Genomic DNA, 21,538 nt, shown 5'->3' with positions numbered 1-21,538 from the left:
TGCCAACGCAATATTATCTTAATATGTTTAAAACCCACAATCAAGTCTGGATATTTCACGCTTCCTGGGTTGATGGCTATAGTTACCTGGTGCATGCATGGATAGTTGATTGAAAATTCAACAACTTTCAGAAATCATTGATTAAGCACCTTTGCAACATTTTCTGGAATACTTTGAGGATTATCAATCTAGCAATTACCACTGCGTTGATGAAATATCACAGAGGTGAAAGGCTAACTGCAGTTCACTTTTTACAGATGCTGATTATCTGCAGGTTTTCTGTTTTAATTTCGGATACTTTAAGGCTTGGCGTGGTGGTTAACTTCACCTCCGCAACACCTCCCTACCCGGTAGTAACGGCGGCGCCTGGGCAAATGGCGCACGTGCCCAACAGCCGCCCCCCACCCCCCGAATCCCGGCGGCGGGAGAAATCAGGGACAGAATCAGGGATTGGTGGGTGTCGCGAGCGGATTACAGTGACGTAATGGGGCGCGTTCCCTGGGAAGTCGCGGAGACGTTGGGAGACACTCGCTGCCGCCTCGATCGTTTTGGCGGGCCCGCGCTTCGGAGCGGCAGCGCGCTTGGCCTTGTGAGCGAGCGAGCAAGGGAGAGGAGAGGGAAACATCGAGGTCGCAGCGGAGAGGGGAAAGGAATTATGGAAAGTGCAGATGTGCGGCGGCGGCCGTGGCTCTCTCCCCTCTTTACGAGCTCCCGAGCTCCGGCGCGGTGCAGGCTGCTCGGGAACTGCAGACCCCTGCTCGTGGCTTCGCTTCTGTTATGGCTCCAAGCTCCTGGCAGCACATCTGGTAAGTAGCGGTCCTGATCTGTTGTTCGTTCGAAATGCAAAGCCAGCCCTTACACTGCTCGTCATTTTCTTTTTCGCGTTGATGGATTTAGTCTGTTCTTCATTTGCTGTGAGATCTTGGTTTTATGTATCTCTGTGTTTGTGCGCCATAAACGGTATTGTTTAAAGTGCTGTTAAATTTCTCGTCCAGTAGAGCGGTGATGTGGCTCGCAGGCTGACCCCCGAAATTATCATCTTGCTGTTCAAAATGCTCACGTTATTGGTACCGATGGTACATTTGGGCGAAGTTTATACCAAGGTCGGGTTTGAAACTAGTGTTCTGGGTATCACTCCCATTGTGATTGCTTCCCAACTCGTTACAAGTAGCGTTGCTGTTCGGTAGGCAGGATTGCAACTGTGCCCCGGGTACTATGGATAAAAATTAGCATCATATCTGCGGTTGGGCGAGGAAATCCACAGAGTGACAGTGTTGCACTAAATCTGTTGCAGTGTGTGTGTGGGTCTCAGGATTGGTTCTCAGTCGTAGTTGAAAGCAGCCCAGCTGACATTTGGGCAGCACTGGGCTGATGAAGGAAATCATTGGTCAGATCTCTCTTTCTAAATGCCGCCCAAAGGGCTCGTGAAAGCCAGAGCAGGATTGTGCTTGACTGTGATGTCTTCCATTGCATTGATGTTCATAGGTAAAGGCTCTTTTCCTAAAGGAAAACAAAAAAAAATAAAAACAGTAAAAACCTGAAATAAAAATGGAAATGCTGATGGGTAGTAACTGAAGAGAGTTATTGATCTGAGGTGTTAGAAGAATGGGCTTGAGTCTGGCTGTAGTTTATTACAGTAAGTATAACAACGCAAACACGAGGAAATCTGCAGATGCTGGAAATTCAAGCAACGCACATCAAAGTTGCTGGTGAACGCAGCAGGCCAGGCAGCATCTCTAGGAAGAGGTACAGTCGACGTTTCGGGTCGCGACCCTTCGTCAGGACTAACTGAAAGAAGAGCTAGTAAGAGATTTGAAAGTGGGAGGGGGATGTGTGTTGCTATTACAGTAAGTTTTGGTTTTTTAAAAAACAAGTATGTCATATTGACCAGCTGAACACTTATTGTTAATAGATTCTATTGTGATGGTGTTTTATTTGAAGAGTGACACTGATACGGCTGTTGGTTGGGGAGAATGGGAATTTAAGCAGGAAGAATTAGAAATATTTTACAACCCATTTTTTGTTTGGGTCCCTGTTGGATATTGCCTTGATTGGTGAGTGTGTAGTTTGTTTCAGTGAAGATACTGAACTGCAATTTGATTATTTTGTAATAACTTTCCAATTTCCGTGTATATTTCAGTCTTCAACTTCGACTTGTAAGTAGTACCAATTTCCTCTTTGCTTAAATATTCACAGAAAATATAATAGATTATAACAGTTAAGTGAGCTCGGCAATTGTCTTAATCCCTGCCACTGAACACAACTTTTATTTAATTAGCACTAAGTGCTTGTGCTTTGATGTCATTGAGCTTGTGCAACAGAAAAAATATTGGAGAGTAATAATAGCACCTGTCTTGTAAAATTGGATTTAGCATAGTGACAACAAATGGACAGATTTTATGCCGAATGTGATGAAATACTGTAACAGCATCCAAACTCTTTGGTTAATACAACAATGCAGGTGTGTGTATAAGGTCCTCATGTTGACCAAGCATGTGCTACAGCATATTATTCTTGTTGATATGACGTTCAGTCTTTAATGAAGCAATGGAACAGTAACAGTTACAGCTACAAGAATGAATGAATAGGATCAGGTTTCCAAGTTATTACCTAATTGAAGCCTTCAGATTGCTTTTGGTTCTTGGGTCAATTACAGTTTTAAATATCGTGTTCCACTTCAAGATTAGATTACAGTTATAAAACTCTTAACCTACTATCTTCTCAGTAGTATTAAACACTTTGTTTAATCTTATGCAATTCACACATTTACAGAGTTTGATGTGTGTACTATTTCAATGCCTAAGATGCAAACCACATGTAGAATTGTTTTTGTTGAACCACCTTCCCCAACACCCCACCCCATCTTTTGTACCCAGTCTACACAGCCCTCTACTGCTTGTCAGTCCTGACCATCACTCCTGTCTCCTTTCACACCATCTATGCTCCGTCCTTCCAAGAGTATCCTTTTTATGGAAACCAAATCCTTGCCCTTAGTTTAGGGTCCAATCTGCTGATCACTGTGTGTTCTTTCACTGGGAGATATTGCTGTTCTGTTTTGTAGACATTGCTAATAATCCTTTAAATAATTCACACATAATCTGTGTCATAACTATTATAATTTATATTTTTCCAAGACCTTCCTTTCAGCCCTTGAGAAAGAGGACTACCTCAGTTGGCTTTCTGAATCTAGATTAGGTTACGGAGGAAAGACTGTAGGGCTGACAAGTTCAGACAGAGGAGCAGGTTTAGTGCAATCTGGCCCAGTAACTCATTTGAAATACAATTCCTCTCTGCATGTGTGGCAATTAGTACTGTAGTGAATTGTCAGCCTGAATGTGTACTGAGAAACTGCTGTTGGTCATAAATTCAAATTTGCTTTGAGGTGAGAATGTTGTCACCATATGATGGCCACATGAAATATTCATTTGAATGAACATTTTTTTTCTGTGAAAACCTTTTTAGCTTTTACTTTGGGATCAATGTTCTATTTGCTGTACTTAGGTTCATATTATCATATGTTCAGAAAATTTTACCAATGTGTTATTGCACTTTAGTGAAATCCTAGAAACAACCCTTTTTATCCAGGATGGAATACACCTGCTGTTGGCTGAGATTTATTGTGCCTTCCGCAGTCCACCTTTATTTTCTGTGGCCCATAACAGAGACCGGCTGGTGGCGTAGTGGCATCAGCGTCGGACTTCGGGACGAAAGGTCCCGGGTTTGAATCCAGCCAGCCGGCTCCCCTGTACGCTTTCCATCCGTGCTGGGTTACGAGCTGGTGATCTCTTTGGAAACTCACCCGGCAGAAGGCAATGGCAAACCACTGCTGTAACTTGCCTCGTACGCGATTCTCCATTATGTCAGAGAGGCGTGGAGGGAAATTGTCCGCTAACCGGAGAAACTCTGGATGCGACGTACCGTTCCTTTCCTTTCCTTTTCTTAACAGAGGTCACTCTACAAGCTACACACACAAAATGCTGGATAAACTCAGCAGGTCAGGCAGCATATGGAAATGAATAAACAGTCAATGTTTTGAGCTGAGACTCTTTTTCAGGTCTGGAAAGGAAAGGGGAAGATGCCGGAATAAAAAGGTGGGGAGAAGGAGGGCAAGCTAGAATGTGATAGATATTTAAAGGAAAAAATAAGATTCTTTCTTTCCCAGCCCTTTACCTTTCCCACCAACCTGGCTATAAATAGTGGACTGAAGCGTTGATTTCTTTACTCTGACTCATTGTTTAAAGAAACTCTTTGTGAAGAAAGATAAAATTATGTCACATACTTTAAATGATTCAGGTTGTATACAGTAAATTTTGAAGGGTCAGATTATATAACAGCGTAGGTTAACTGAAATAACTGTAACAGATGAACAGCAGATTTATCAAGTTTTTACTGTCTTCTCCAAGGAAATTCCCTAAATATGGGGCGTTTTACAGCATTAGGTCATTAATTTCAAGATGTCGCAAGCAAAGGTACTGATCTCTCAGTTGTTCAGAATTTAAATTTATGTTTTGGATGGAAAAAGCAGTGTGTGACTTGTCCAAGTTTGCAGGTGATTCAATACTGTTTGTCAGTAGCTATGAGAAAGACATGGTCAAATGTCTCCATTACTATGAAGAATAATGTCTCCATTACAATAGGAAAATTGATAGCAGATGAACTTGAATGTGGGAAAATGAGGTTTTGTTTATGTTTGGGGAAAGAGTATAATCAGGAAATGGTGAGAAAATATCCAGTGGAATCTTGCTGTGCTAATTCACAGGACATGACAAATAAACAGTCAGGGACAGGAAGCATTTAAGAAGGCGCAATGCAGTAGAATCATAGTTATATCGCAGAGAAACTGAATTGTTTTAACTTATCCATGCTAACCAATATGCCTACCTAAGCTAGAGTCTGAAAACCCTTCCTATCCATGAACTTGTCCAATATACACTTTGTTATGTACTAATTAGCTGATCATGTGGCGGCAACTCGATGCATAAAAGCATGTAGCAATGGTCAAGAGGTTCATTTGTTTAAATCAAACATCAGAATGGGGAAGAAATGTGATCTAAGTGACTTTGACTGTGGAATAGTTGTTGGTTTCAGACAGGACAGTTTGAGTACCTCTGAAACTGCTGATGTCCTGGGATTTTTCACGTACAACATTCCCTAGAGTTTACAGAGAATGGTGAGAAAATTTTTTTAAAGAACACAGTAAGCGCCAGTTCTGTGGGCAAAAATGCCTTGTCAGAAGAGAATAGCCATACTGGTTTGAGCTGACAAAAAGGCGACAGCAACTCAGATAATCATGCATGACAACAGTGGTGTGCAGAAAAGCATCTCTAAGCGCAAACATGTCAAACCTTGAAGTGGATGGGCTACAGCAGCAGAAGATCACAAACATGCACTGTGTACACGATACCTAGTAACAGCGGACCCCAACCACCGGGCCGCAAAGCATGTGCTACCGGGCCGCGAGGAAACGATATGATTTGGCGATATGAGTCAGCTGCACCTTTCCTCATTCCCTGTCACGCCCACTGTTGAGCTTGAACGCACGCGAGGTCATTACGCACATGTCATCCATGTCAGCGCGGGAAGGAGATCAACTCCTCAAGCTTGCAAATGACGGCGGGCTGAAAAGTATGTTTGATATAACATCTCTGCCGGCATCCTGGATCAAAGTCGAGGCTAAATATCCTGAGATAGCCACGAAAGCACTGAAAACTTTTCTTCCATTTCCAACACATCTCTGCACTGAATGCAATGAAAACTAAATTGTGGAATAGACTGGACATAAGGAATTTCCTTCGAGTATCGCTGTCTCCCATCACTCCTCGATGGCACCATCTTGTTGCAGGGAAACAAGCCCAGGTATCCCACTGATTCAGCGATACTGGTGTGTTGCAATGATTTTATATGTTCATACAGGGAAAATATGTGCTGTGTGTTTAATATCCAAATGTTACTTAAGATATTATGATACTATTGACTTCACTATATTCATGCGAGGAAAATATGCGCTGTGTTTAATATTAAATTCATTAGTTAAACCCTTTTAGAAATGAAATTGAGTGTATTAGCCACCTATCACCTGTATTCTGGTCATGATTAACCCCCCCCCGAACAGAATTGCCAAAAACGATTTGTAGAAAAAATTGGCACGTACACGCATGAGCACTGATGCCCGCACAAGGCTTCATGGTCATGGTAGTCTTTCTCGGGGCAAACACAACGTATTTGACTGCTACTCTTGTCTATTGGCAACCCAACTCAACCACCCCCCCCCCCCCAAGTCAGCCAGTCTGCATGAATACTGTCAGTAATAAACTGGTCTGCCAAGCAAAAAAGTTGGGGACACCTGCCTAATAAAATAGACACTGAGTGTATTTTTAACATTGTAGCTGCGCTGCCTTGACCACTTTCTCTTATAGCTCTTCCCCTTTGTTCTTTAAAAAAATTTACCCCTTGGATCCCTTTTCATTGTTTTCCCCTCTCACCTTAACCTATGTCCTCCATTTTTGAAGACTCATGATTCGCTTATCTATTCCCATGATTTTATAAACATCTGTAAAGTCACCACTCAGTCTCCTTCACTCCGGGAAAGATAATCATGGCCTATCCATTAAAGTACCAGCAACGTTCTTGTAAGTCTTTTCTGCACCCTCTGGCTTAATCACATCCTTCCAGCAGCATGGCAACCAGAACTGCACACAAGTGCAGTCTCACCAACATCTTGTTTGAATAACATAGAAACATAGAAAATAGGTGCAGGAGTAGGCCATTCGGCCCTTCGAGCCTGCACCGCCATTTATTATGATCATGGCTGAGCATCCAACTCAGAACCCTGCACCAGCCTTCCCTCCATACCCCCTGATCCCCGTAGCCACAAGGGCCATATCTAACTCCCTCTTAAATATAGCCAATGAACTGGCCTCAACTGTTTCCTGTGGCAGAGAATTCCACAGATTCACCACTCTCTGTGTGAAGAAGTTTTTCCTAATCTCAGTCCTAAAAGGCTTCCCCTTTATCCTCAAACTGTGACCCCTCGTTCTGGACTTCCCCAACATCGGGAACAATCTTCCTGCATCTAGCCTGTCCAATCTCTTTAGGATTTTATACGTCTCAGGAATGTAATATGACATCCAAATTTATTTACTCAGTTCATTAATTGGTGAAGCCAAGGATGCTTTTATGTGTTTCTAACTTCCTTCTAAAGTGTACTTTGACATCCGTTGTACTCCTCAAGACATTAATTTGATCCCAGCTGCTTAAACCTGGAGAATGATTCCTTTTTTTCTTAAAGGGCACAATGGTACTTCACTCCTTCACCACTGTGCTGCAACATCCCGCTATGTCAGCACCACCTAACACTGTGGTGATTCTGACTGGCTGTCATTAATTCACTCACTGTTACAGTGCTGGGTGAAATAGATGAATCCCGCATGTCTAAGCAGCTTCTAACGTACTCTGATCCAGTAATGTATGTTGTTTTTTTTGCTGAAGGAAGTGTAGAAAGTACAGAACTTTGGTACATTATGTATTTTTAGCCTCAGGATCCAAGGACAATATACATGCCTGATGATGAAACAATGTCGATTCATTAAATTATTTTCATTGAGGCAGAAGGTTTTGAAAGAAATGATGTAGTAGAGTCAAAACTTCTTCCCATGGATTGGAAAATCTACAACTATGAAATATCTCAGGAAATGGTGTTGACAACTTGGGTCTGTGACCTGCAGAAATTTTTCTGCACATGATTTTAAATCTTTGGTATCAATACCACAGAGTGCTGTAGTATTAATCTTCAGTAATGCACAGTTGTTGAACATCTTAAAGGCTGAGACTGAAGAAATCCCTAGATATAGAGTTGAGAAAAAAGTGGATGGAGTGCAAAATTAATTGGGCACCATCATCATTAATACTGGAGCAGGCCCAGGGGAGCACGTAGCCTAATTCTTTTTGTTTCTTTTTGTGGGAGGGAGGTCTGATGTATGAATACTGTGTCCATTTCTAATTGGCAAGTGGAAAGGAAGTATTTGGGTGATGAATTGTGAAGCAGTTGCCCATCATTGAGCTGGGAATGAAAAAAAAATGGTAATTTGGGCTGCTTCCTGGAAAACCTAAAATTGGGATTGAGAGAACTAGAGAAGGTTGTCAAGGATATAAGAACAGTTAGCTTGAAATATTACTCTTAAATTGGCTTAGGATCTGAGAGAGAAGAACATTTGCTGTCAATGCTGGGAAATCTCAACCAGATTCTGGCATTACTGCTGGATTTCATGAGCAAAATGAAATTGGGGATTGGCAAATCATATGGAATGCATTGTGTTACTCAGCATGGTAAGAGAGAATTAATTACACATTCACCTTTATTTTTCATCACTTAGTTGCCTCAGCAGACAACATTGTCCTCCACAGGACGGTTCTGCTCAATAAAAGTATTTCCCAGATTTCCTTCTCCTTTACATGTTTATCTGCAAGAAAGTTATCAATAATTAAAGCCGCAGTGCTAATTACAATTGTAAATCTAATAACTGGTTAAAATTAAGTGGCCATTTAAAATGGACTGGATGTGATTTATAAAGAGGGCTATCTATGCAATCTCTTTTACAGCCAAACCAAATTTTCGTTGACTAAAGTTTTTTTTTGTAAAACACTTTACTGTACAAGGGCAAATCCATATTGTAGCTCCGAGGGAGTAGAAGGTATATTTGGGATTTGACTTATTCCATCAACACAAAAGAAACCTTGTTTTGAATTGTAAACACAAAATAATCTGCAGATGCGTAAAAGATCAAAGCAACACTTTCAGTACGCTGGATGAACTCAGCAGGTCGGGCAGCATCAGTCAGAAACGGTGAGTCAACGTTTCGGGCTGGGACCCTTCGTCAGGACTGAAGAATGAAAGATGGGGAAGGAGTTGAAGAATGCTTGTAGCATCAGTTGATAGACCAGTAATTTGAAAAACAAAGGGGTGGGGGAGGGGAAGCATTGACATCATAGCCCTGAAAACAATGGGTGGTAGAAGAAGGAGGCGGAACCATGAGGGAGCTGGGGGAGGGGTAGAGTGAAATAGGGATAGAGGAAAGGAGGGGGAGGGAATTACTGGAAGTTGGAGAGTTCTATGTTCATACCAAGGGGCTGGAGACTACTTAGATGGTATATGAGGTGTTGCTCCTCCAACCTGAGTTTAGCCTCATCATGGCAGTAGAGGAGACCATGTATGGACATATCTGAATGGGAATGGGAAGCAGAGTTGAAGTGGGTGGCTCCCGGGAGATCCTATCTGTTGTGGCGGACAGAGTGGAAGTGCTCTTTAACCTTGTTTTGAACTTGTGCATCTAAACTGAGCCTATTGCTGTTCAGTTGTGTGTAGCTCTGTATATTTTCTGTAGTAAAATGATTTGGAAAACACCTGCCCATGCTACATTGATGCCATTGCTCATTTTTTTTGTTGTGTCTCAGGTGAAAGACATTAAATGTACCAGGACCAGTTACAAATTACCTCATTTATGAGGCATAATGGAAGCAAACAGGCCAGTTCTTGAGTTATCCTAATCAAGCTCTCTATTGTTTCTTTCCCATTGCAAATCTTTGGTAACTTTCATTTTCAGAACTCAAGCCCGGACCCAGCAAATCGAAAATACTGGAAATACTCAGCAGATCAGCAGCAACTGTGGAAGAGAAGTATGCAGGTGTCCCTTGCTTTTCGAACATTTGCTTTACGAAACCTCACTGTTATGAAAGACCTACATTAGTACCCTGTTTTCACTTTCAGAAGGTGTTTTCACTGTTACGAAGAAAGGCAGCGTGCGTTAAAAAATCAGCGCGCAAAAAAATCAGTGCGTGATAAAAGACAGCGCGCACCCTGAGCAACCGCTCGCCCCTGGATTCGGAACGGCATTGCTTAAGCACGTGCCTGTGAGCAGCCGTTAGCAAGATGAGTTCTAAGGTATCGGAAAAGCCTAAAAGAGCTCATAAGGGTGTTACACTTAGCGTAAAACTAGACATAATTAAGCGTTTCGATCATGGTAAACGAAGCAAGGACAAAATGAGTTTGGCTTGTGGAAGCTGACGAAGATGATGTTGAAGAGGTTTTGGCATCCCATGACCAAGAACTGATAGATGAAGAGCTGATGCAATTGGAAGAGGAAAGGATAACAATCGAAACTGAATGCAGTAGCGAAATGAACGTGAAGCAACTGCGTGAGATTTTCGCTGCAATGATAAAGTATGACTTTAATTTTGAAAGGGTGCTTAGGTTTAGGGGATATTTGCAGGATGGTTTGAGTCCTTACAAACAACTATGATAGAAAAATGCGCGAGGCTCAGCAGTCAAGCAAGCCTTCCACATCAGCCACAGCAGACGACGAACCTTGATCTTCGACATCGAGGCGGGCAGTCTTAGGAGAAGATGAGCTGCCTGCTCTGATCGACGATGAGATGACACCCCGTGTCCTACCATCCCAATGCCCGGGCCCCAGACAGATACTGTACTGAATTGCAGAGAATGCAACAGTAGCCGGGAGGCACAGCACATCTTTAAGAAAAAAAGCTGAAATAAACAAGCTAATTAATTAGGTGCCGCCGACATGTAATTGTTGGCCCAGATCAGTGCTGATTGTATCGCCTCTGATCTGGGCTGACAATTATGTGTGGGCGGCACCTAATTAATTAGCATGTTTATTTTGACTTTTTTCTTAAAGATGTGCTGTGTGGCTCCTGGCTACTGCTGCGTTCTTCGCGGCAATGTATCGGGTTGGCGGCCCGGAGGGTGGGGGCCACTGCACCACCCAAACTGCGATGTCTCAGTCTAACACACCATCATCAGTGTTCTCTGCGCTGTTTTCCGGATTCGGTAAGTGATACTACACTGTACATACATTATTTCTACTGTATATAGGCTGTGTATTTTTACGTGTTATTTGGTAGATTCGGCAGCTTCGTAGTTTAAAGGTTACTGGAGAGCGCATTTATGCTGTTACATACCCCGTAACTGGGTTGCCAAACCAGCAGAAATGGACCACTTAGTTGGAGTCTGGTTTAACAGAAACTAATAAAGTTTTATTAAAGAAATAAGTAACACAGTACTCTAATCATGAGGATATAAATGCAACAGGTTAGCAATGATAAAACACATGTACACAGAACTAGGGTAATAGGAATCAATCAAGCTGTATCGCAGTCTGGGGGTAAAATGATCAGTCTCAAGTGATGCAGAGTTCAGTTCAGCGTAGTACTGTTCGCAGTAATCACTGTTGGGTCGTTGGAGAGAGAGAGAGCGAGAGAGACAGAGAATGCAAATTTTGATTCAAACAGACCTTTGATGTTCTTCGCAGTTAGCTTTCGGGCGAACCCTTTTATGTCTTCTGTGGTCACCGACTGTGACCCCTCCATTCCAGATACGACCGTTCTTCCGCGGTGAACCCGGCACCCAGGCAAGGGCGGACACACACACCAGGTTCCCGTCGATCATACCTTTTCACCCTGTGCATCTATGGTCGGTTCCCGCGACCAGACCTCCAAACGGACACCAACTTGTGGGGGCACACCACTCTTCCAGGGTCCCGTTATCTCGTGGTGTGTCGTGCCTTAGCGAACCTGTTCTTTTTATCCCCCTGCTGGGGTATCACCTGTCCATCAAACTTCAAACAGATCAGGTTCAAAGCAACCGGTCTGTCAATATCTGAAATGTGTTTCTTTCTCGTTAATCTCTCTCTTCTCTCTTATTAGCATTTTGAATGTTTCTCCATTGTCTCCCTAATCTCTCTCATCAGCATCAATTTTCTGATAACTTGGTTTGTCGTCACAATGCCAACAGCGCTTGCGTGAGGTTTTCTGCCAAGAGCGCTTGTGTGAGATTTTCGCTACGGAGATCTTTGCAGGCAATCGTTGTAGAGAAGTATTTCTACTTTATATAGACTGTGTAGTTATCATAATCATTCCTGCTTTTACTATATATTACTGTTATTTTAGGTTTTATGTGTTATTTGTCATGATTTGGTAGGTTATTTTTGGGTCTGCAAACGCTCACAAAATTTTCCCATATAAATAAATAGTAGTTGCTTCTTCGCTTTATGACATTTCGGCTTACGAACCATTTCATAGGAACACTGTACCTTCGGATGGCGGGGGAAACCTGTATTTCAAAAACGACCAAAGGGCTAGGACTAGAAATGTTAATACTATTTCTTTTTCCATGGGTACTGTCTGGCCTGCTGAGTGTTTCCAGCATCTTCTGTTTCTATCTAAAATAGTGAACATTGTTTCAAAAGAACCTGAAGCTATGAAGTGGGGCATTTGTGGGGAAAAAAAAATCAGCGATTGGCCAAATAGCCTTGTTTATGCTGTCAGTGATTTGTGGGCTCTCTGGCTGTTATCTCTCGTCGCATAGCCTACTCATTCACATTTACTCACGTGAAGTAACTTAGCAAGGTATTGGCATATCAATTTCTACACCAACAAGTTTTCCTTGGAAAGGTTGGAGAAAGGGATGTGAATGAGTTTCACCCCAAAATGTATCTTTTTGAGGATTCAGAAGTGTTTGAGATCAGTTATAACTTCTGAATTATTTGAATCGCAGTTTATAATTAATATTTGCAAAAGGCATTTAAAGAATTCCAATATAATGGTTGTTTCCTCACATCCAATGTAAGTTTAGCAAAAACATTCTAATGTAATTTGAGTGATTAGTTGATTTTTGGAACACTCCTAGGGTCATTTATGGTGGAAAATGGCTTGTAAATATTAATGTCTCATTCACAATGAATGGGAAGATTGTTGGTTTTTGTCCTTTCGTTAAGATCAGATGTGGACTCTTGGACTGCAACAACACTATTCAGTAAAGTGATCATGCAAAACTTGTTATTTTGGACTATTTAGGAGATAGTAGTGTTTGTTTGAATCCTAATTCAGTCGAACCCAAATGTATAAAGACAGCATAACTGTGAAGATACTGGTTGATAATAAATTACCCTTAGACTTTTCAGCTGCACGAAGACTACAGTCATTTTTCTCTCAAAATAATACAATATATAATTCTGTTTTAGTTGTCCTGTATCAGCATCAAATAATAACTTGGAAGAGTTATTTGGATAAGAAAACTCGTGTATATTATGTCCTGGTAACTTGAGGTACAGTATATTCAGTTTTAGGCCAATAATTATGAGGGGGATAGATAGCATTGACATGGATAGGCTTTTTCCATTGAGAGTGGGGGAGATTCAAACAAGAGGACATGAGTTGAGAGTTAAAAGGCAAAAGTTTAGGGGTAATATGAGGGGGAACTTCTTTACTCAGAGAGTGGTAGCTGTGTGGAACGAGCTTCCAGCAGAAGTGGTTGAGGCAGGTTCGATTAAAAGTTTAAAGTTAAATTGGATAGCTATATGGACAGGAAGGGAATGGAGGGTTATGGGCTGAGTGCGGGTCGGTGGGATTAGGTGAGAGTTAGAGTTCGGCACAGACTAGAAGGGCCGAGATGGCCTGTTTCTGTGCCGTAATTGTTATGTGGTTACAGCGAATCTAAACCAGATGGGACTCTAGGTGCTTAAAAGTTTTTTCATTCCTAACCCAACCCATGAAGATAACAATCTCAAACATGCTATTCCTATACAGTAACACAAAGCAAATCATCCTGTGCTCAATCAAGTCTGAACCAGGCCAGCATAATCCAGCCTGGCCTGGCACAACTCAAATAAATGCTTCACTAATATATCCATCCAAAGGCAATGCACACAGCCAAGTTTTGTCAGGCTTAGATCAGGAAGCCAGCAATGATGTGTTTTGGCCACTTATACTGCTGAGAATTCTTTTTGTTTCATTTTCCATTCAAGCTTCTGATTTAGATCTGCTAGTAGTGGTATCTTGGTCCCACTTTGTATTTTGTTTCTGTATGCACAGATTAAGCATTGAGACAGATAATCTTATTTCCTAATAGGCATTCATTCCATTAATCTTAGCTGGATTTGAATGTGGTTCTTTTGGAGACCTAACAAAACAATTTGATCGTGAATTATAAATATTCCTATTATATGACATCTGGATTTGAAATAATTCATTTTACCTTCTTTAACAAAAATTTAAGAAGTAATTTCTGTCTAAAGTTTAGATGATAATATGGCTTGTGAAAGGCCACTACATCTGCTGTTGTTTAAGTTAATGTCGGTCAGCTGACGGTATCAAACTGTCAGTGCTTCTATGGAAAATGTTGCACTTCTTTTCCAAATATTGTATTGTGCTTTTGATTTTTTTTTGAAGTGCATGTAAATACTGTTTTTAATTTTAATAAGAAATTATTAATTTTATAATGATGACTTGGAGAAATAGTACTTCTAGCTAACAACGATCAGGAATCTCTTTCGGAACTCCTTTCCATAGTGCCATCTTCTTTGTCTTCTCATTATGACTGGAGTGCCTGTTTGACAGAATTTGTTTGGACCTTGCCTCTGAAACTGTGGTGTTCTAGATTAGGCCCTTGAGCCTCCAGATGTTGGAACCTTCACAATAATGTTAGTCTCTAATTGTAAACACAAGAGGTTCTGCAGATGTTGGAAATCCAGAGCAACACACACAAAATGCTGGAGGAGCTCAGTAGGTCAGGCAGTATCTATGGAGAAAAATAAATAGTTGAATTTAAATCTTAAAAAGGAGTTTGAGGAGAATTGGTATGTTACCAAAGGTGCTCATAAATTTCTACAGATGTAACATTGAAAGCATTGTAACTGACTGAATCACTGCCCAGTATATAGGAGCCATTGTATTGGAATAAGCTGAAGAAGATTGTAAACTCAGCCAGCTCCATCATGGGCATGAGCCTCCCCAGCATCCAGGACACCTTCAAAAGGTGATGCCTCAAAAAGACATCATCCATTATTAAGGACCCCCATCACCCAGGACATGCTTCCTTCTCATTGCTACCATTAAGGAGGAGGTACAGGAACTTGAAGAGACACATTTAATGTTTCAGGAACAGCTTCTTCACCTTTGCCATTGGATTTCTGAAAGGACAATAAACCCATGAGTACTTCCTCAGTTTTATTCCCTCTTACTGCTATTCTTCCCCCCCCCCCACCCCTTAGTGCACTACTTAATTTATTTAGTTTTTATTATTGTGTATTGCAACAAATTTCACAACATATGCTGGTGACATTAAACCTGATTCCAATTTATTTCCTTTAAAATATAAACATTACTTTCTTTCTCTCTATTTTTAATTCTTCCTTAATCAAATATCTCTTTCTTGTACCTGACATGGCATTGGACAGTTGTGGATAAAGAGCACTGAAACTGTCCACAGAGTATCACAGTCATATAGTGTAATGCATCTCAAAAACAGGCACTTCAGCCCAACTGGTCCATGGCGACCGCAGCATCCTCCCTGCTAGTCTTAGTTGCCCAAGTTGGCCCATAAGCCTCCAATCCCTCTACCTATCCAAATGCCTCTTAAATGTTGTAGTGTATCCACCTTGACCACTTCCTCTGGCAGCTCATTCTAGGTACTTGCTGCCCTCTATGTAAAGAAATTAGCTCTTGCGTCTCTTTTAAATCGTAGCAGGTATCTGGGCAGAGGCTGGCTATCCACCTAATCCATACCTTACATGATTTTATAAACCTGTAAGATCATCTCTCATTCTCTTATGCGGCAAGGAATAAAGAACCAGCGTTGTCAAATTGTTCCTTATAACGCAGACATTGAGTCCATGCTTGATAATGTCTTTTCAATACCAGGGTGACCAAAATTCTGCTCAATAGTCACAAGTTTGTTCTCACCAACGACTTACAAGGTTACAGCATAATATCCTTACTCCTACACTTGATGCTCTGACCAATGATGGCTAACCTGCTAAAAGGCACCTTCACCAAGCTGCTTAATTGTCTGGTGGCTTTCAGCAAACTGCGCACTTTACTCCAGGTCCCTCTGTTCCATTACACTCGTCAGTGCCCTGCTATTTACTGTAGGTCCTACCCTGGTTTGATGAGACACAATAAATGAAAATAAGATAAAGATAGAATTGACTTTTCAATGAAAGAAACATTTTTGACTAGTAAGTACAAATTGACTTTAATTATCATAACTGTTCTAATGGGTACAGGTGAAGACAAAGGACCATTAATAATCTAGTCCAGAAATTAAATTATTTGTAATAAATAAAAACTTACACATAACCACAACAAAAGATGACCTGAAGGTACAAAAGCTGTACCTGAACTATTAAATAAAACAGAATAAGACCAACATTTTATTTCATATTTCCAATATCTGAATTTTCTTGACTTTAAAAATGATAAGGATCTACAGAGAACATTGTTTGGCTTTGATCAAACAGATCACATTAAGGGCATCAGTGTTTAAATCATGAAGTCACATCAGCATCTTACTTAGTAAACATGCTGTGTCAGTTGTCAAAAAGTGAAATTAATTCTGAAGTTTCAGTGACCAGAAGAAGAGTTAAAACAACTAAAATCCTGAAGCAAAAGGTCACAAATGCAGGAAATGTAAACAGAGCAGTCAGCAACTGTAGAGGGAATAATGTGAACTAAATTTCAAGTCGATTATGTTTTGTCATGATGTCTCTGGATACTAGCTCAATGAAATGGGCCAGGTCCAGATTAGAGAAGTTTCATTGTAGCTCCAAGGAATCACAATGGATAAAATTATTTTCAATCTAATATCTGGGGTCAAATATCAGAAGGTCATTAGAGTTCTATTTCAAATAACTGAATTAACACCAAACAGATTAAAATCAAGAGATTTGTATTTACTCTGTTCTGTGGATTTATATGCATGAATTAGCATTTACAGTACTTAAACTCTTTTATGTAGCCCTTTAATTGTAAAGAGGTTCATATCATTTAAAACAGTAGTAATAAATCTGATTCATTTCCAATACTTCAGTGAAATAATGTTTTGGCACAGACTAGAAGGGCCGAATGGCCTGTTTTCTGTGCTGTAGTGTTCTATGGTTCTACTTGTTGATTAGAAGAATCTGGTGTTCAAAGTAAAGTAACCTCCAGATTCATATTCTTACAGGCAGCCACAAGACAAGGAAATAAGGTAGAATCCATGAAAAAAACCCTTTCAATCAAGTCCAGCAAACATCCTGTGTGCAAAAAAAACCAAATTGTACAAACAATAAAAAAATGTAAATAAGTAATACACAAAACATGAACCACAGTTCCCAAAAGTGAGTCCAGAGCCATTGAACCAATTCAACACTGATAATGAGAATAGGGGAAGACTGGTCAAACCCAGGCAGGTGTGATGGGGGAATTCAAGCTCAGGTGGGGGATTTTGGCTGTCATAGAAAAGTGAGCTGAACACCAGTTTGACCTTCGCCCTTGGCCTCAACACCTTAATCCTTTCAATCTGGTTTGGCGCTTAAATCAGCTAAACAATGGTTCATTTTGTGCTCTCAGTTCCCCATGTTCCAGTCCGAAGGTGTTGGGCTCTTAGTCCCAGCGATGGCTCGAGGGTCCACTTCACTGAATCCTTCAGACAGATCATTCGCACAGTTGAAAAGCGCACTTCCCAAACGAAGCACACATTTCCCAAAGGTGGGGAACACAACTGGTTCATGCTGACCACAGCATCTTTCTGTTCGTCCTAGTAGCCCACGTTTGGCCCATAACCCTCCTTGTACCGCTCCAAAAGCCTCTTAAATGTCACAATGGTACCCACCTTGATCACTTCTTCCAGCTACTCACTACTCTGTGTGTTTTTTTAAAAAAGTTACCTGTCGGGTCTCTTTTAAAATCTCTCTCTTATTTTATCTCTGTGTCCTCTAGTTAAATGTTGCGCATCAACAAGTCAACCGGGCACGGCCTATGGTAAACTTGTTCATGTTTTTTATGAACAAGAGAAAGTCTGCAGATGCTGGAAATCCAAGTAACACACACAAAATGCTGAAGAAGCTCAGCAGGCCAGGCAGCATCTATGGAAAAGAACACCCTTTGGGTGTCGGCCCGAAACGTCAACTGTACTCTCTTCCATAGATGCTGCCTGGCCTGCTGAGTTGGTCCAGCATTTTGTGTGTTAATTTTTTTAATGCATTCTTTTAGAAAACCATATACATTTTTCAATTTAGTGTATTGAAAACTTAAAATTTGCAGGTTGCTCAAAAGGTTAAGCAACAGTCTTACTTTTCCACCCTCTTGTGCTTATTTCCTTCAGTGAAAGTAGACCTCCAGCCTCAGATTAGTAGTAGATGATGTCATTAGCATGGAACTTCAGACTTCCTCTAGGTAGTGACGCATTCTCATGGATTTATGATATCAATATGTGAAACATTTAATGAAGGTGCATGAGAAACAAACAATAATAACTTCTGTTATTTACTCAATGTGGTATAGATGTCATGGTGGGTGAGTTTGGAACGGAACCTCAAAGTGATGGTATTCCCTTGCACTTGCTGTCCTTGTTTTTCTGGGGAGTAGAGGTGGCAGATTTTGTAAGTGCCACTGAGATGTTTTGTAAGTTGCTACAGTCCATACTGATTGATGTACATGTGCAACCATGATTTATTGTTTGTTGAAGGAAGGAATGATTTAATTGGTGATTGTGAGCAGTCCGGTGGATTGCTTTGTCTATAATGGTGTCAAGCCTGATAAGTATTGGGGTGGAGCTGTAAACATTCGGACTACAGGAAAGTATTCCAGCACTTTCCTGTTCTTGTAGTTTGTACATACATGAGGCAAGTCATATATCTGTACCTAAAGTACACAGTTTCTCTAGTATTTTTATGTTTAAGTTTTGAACATCAATAACCCTCAATATTAATGTAATTGAACCAAGAATGGTAGCAGGAAGTGGTCATAATTAAGGAATGATCAGGCCAATACTGAATATTGTCCAGGTATTGCTGTGTGAATTGGTTGAATGTGTGAAGAACTGCATGTGGAATGGATGTCTGTGCCAACTTCAGCAAATATTTCCATTTGATCCTTTGAATGTCTTTGATGAAGTGGTTAGAAATCTCTATTAACTTCAATGTAACTTGCTTTTTCATGCCATACATAGACATTTGGTCAAATGTTGCCTTCTGCTGAAGACAGTTACTTTTAGCTTACCTGTGGAATTTAACTGGTGTACATATTTAGACCAAGCCCTTAAGTACTGGAGCTGGGTATTCATGACACAATCCAAAATCAACATTACTAAGTACATTGCATCATTGGATTGGTTTTTCCCATCAGAATCTGCTGAAGATGGCCAATTAAATAGAACGTGCTTGAAGATTTTGCTTAAAACTAAAATGCTTATGTTCTTAAAACATAGTCCACTGAGCTAGTCTTTCACTTGCTATATTTTGCATCTATTCATGAGCATAATAATAGTTTTTAAGCAGAGGGCAGTGTGTGATCTGCATTTCAAATTGGGCTTAAATTTGGGACTTTACAATAGATGCTGCTTGCAGTTGTGTCAAATCCAAATAATCTCTAGTCAAACTTTTGATTCTCATTGATTTTGTTGGCAGCAATTCCCAATGTCTGATCTATTTATGACAGTAGTTTCCAACCTTTTTTATGCCATGGGCTCCTACTTACCATGTCCATGGACCCCAGATTGGAACCCCAGTTTATGACCTTTTTTCTTTGCAATTTGTATTATAATCTTGCTGTATTTGAGGTTATTTATTGATTAACTATTGATCTTGAATCCAGTTTATAAACCATTCATTAAAGGTCTCAAAGTGCAAATATATTATGAACTGGTTATGGAATAGTCACTAATATATTGCATTCTTATTGCCTTTTTTTTACTCATTAATAATTCTGCTACTTGTTCCCGGTAAGAATTCTTAATAAATTCCATGTTTTTACATCAACTGCCGTTCTCTACCATCAGACTTTTAATCTATGAAACATAGTAACATTACAGTTGCCTGCTTCTAGATAGACCATTGCCAAGCTAACTTTGTCTTTGTTCATTTCCTGTTTCTAAATTTTCACAATTCCCTATAGGCTTTGTTTTATTGCATTCATGGTGAACTATTTCTAGCAACAGTTAAAATGCCTCATTACATGACTACTTCAAGATTCATTTGTGTTGTCAACAACTGCTTAATCAACTGGGCTGTGTTGGTGTTATTTTTCTAGTGCAAAAATGTCCAAAGCCACTGGAAGAAGGATGTGAACCAATTTCATTCTCTCCTAGGCAAACAAATAGAGCATTGCAACTCTCATGATGCTCAGTTAGCTTTGTAGAGAAGTCTGTGTCGTTGGCATGCACTGGAAGCTGCAGGCAGTTTCAGGCTCCAGGGATTACACATCACACACCTCACACACAACTTTTCATGAACCCAAAACACATCCTACACAGTCAAGAAAGCTCAGCAACGCCTCTGCTTTTTGAGAAGCCTGAAGGGAGCCGGACTTTGCACATCCCTACTCACGTCATTCCACGGATGAGAGCATGAGAGATTCTACAGATACAGTAGAGAGCATCCTAGCAAGCCGCATCACTGCTTGGTACGGAAAGTGCACTGCAGTGGACTGGAAGGCTCTACAATGGGTAGTCGAAACTGGACAACTCACCGCTTGTGCAAGTCTACCACCCATCAAAAACATGTATACAGAAAAGGGCCAGTAACATCATGAAGGACTCCACACACCCTGCTTATGGACTGTTTGTCCCACTCCCTTCAAAGAGGAGGCTACATAGTTTCCACACCAGGACCTCCAGATTCAAAAAGTTACTTTCCCCAAGTAGTATGACTGATCAATATCTCCACCTACTAACCCCACCACTACTTTATTATTTCCCGTCAGACATCTTATGTATAGCCTAGCGTCAGTTTATGGCCATATAAACAATCCACGTATGTAAGCTATCTTGTGTATTTATATTTATTCTACTTTTTAAAAAATTATTATTATTTTCTTTATCTTTCGCGGGTTTTTTTTGTGCTGCATTGGATTCGGAATAACAATTATTTCATTCTCCTGACACTTATATACAAGAAATTACATTAAATAATCTCGAATGTCCGGACCAGGAGTTCGAAACAATTACAAACAAGAGAAAATCTGCAGATGCTGGAAATCCAAACAACACACACAAAATGCTGGAGGAACTCAGCAAGCCAGGCAACATCTGTGGAAAAAAGTATAGCTGACGTTTCGGGCTGAGACCCAAAATTCTTCATAGCTTTTGGACACCAGTTGGCCTTTTTTTTCCCCTCTAGAATAGCAGCCTTTTCAGCTGTTCCTGATGAGAACAATACCAAATTGTAAGGATGTACTTGAGAATCATTTTTGCATTTACCAGAGTTCCTCTGTTGCCTTTTATTTACAATATGGAGATCAGAGTTGTGCAAAGTCCACCCATGCATGACTCTTCAGGCCTAGTTTTGTAACAGATAAATTTACAAAATAACAAGGAAACAATTTAGAAAAGAAACATGAGTGGTAGTTTGCTTCCCAGGTGCCAGGGTCCGGGATGTTTCTGATCGTGTTCATGGTATCCTGAAGTGGGAAAGTGAACAGCCAGAGGTCGTGGTACATATTGGTACCAAGAACATAGGTAGGAAAAGGGAGGAGGTCCTGAAAACAGACT

At 40.7% G+C, this 21,538-nt stretch overlaps 1 protein-coding gene across 1 annotated transcript in view; it reads left to right on the top strand.

The window, feature by feature from the left end:
* The first annotated feature begins 484 nt into the window (after positions 1 to 484).
* The window catches only part of si:ch211-1e14.1 (UPF0606 protein KIAA1549), a 280,906-nt gene continuing 259,852 nt past the window's right edge, over positions 485 to 21,538 (top strand). Inside the window, exon 1 of the mRNA XM_063059529.1 lies at positions 485 to 806. Coding sequence (XP_062915599.1) covers positions 485 to 806 — 322 coding nt within the window. The remainder of the gene's footprint in view (positions 807 to 21,538) is intronic.

This window comes from Mobula hypostoma, chromosome 9 (assembly GCF_963921235.1).
Source record: "Mobula hypostoma chromosome 9, sMobHyp1.1, whole genome shotgun sequence".
NCBI classification, from domain to species: Eukaryota; Metazoa; Chordata; class Chondrichthyes; order Myliobatiformes; family Myliobatidae; genus Mobula; species Mobula hypostoma.
Note: the sequence above shows the minus strand (reverse complement) of the source record. Positions and strands in the feature narration are given on the sequence as shown.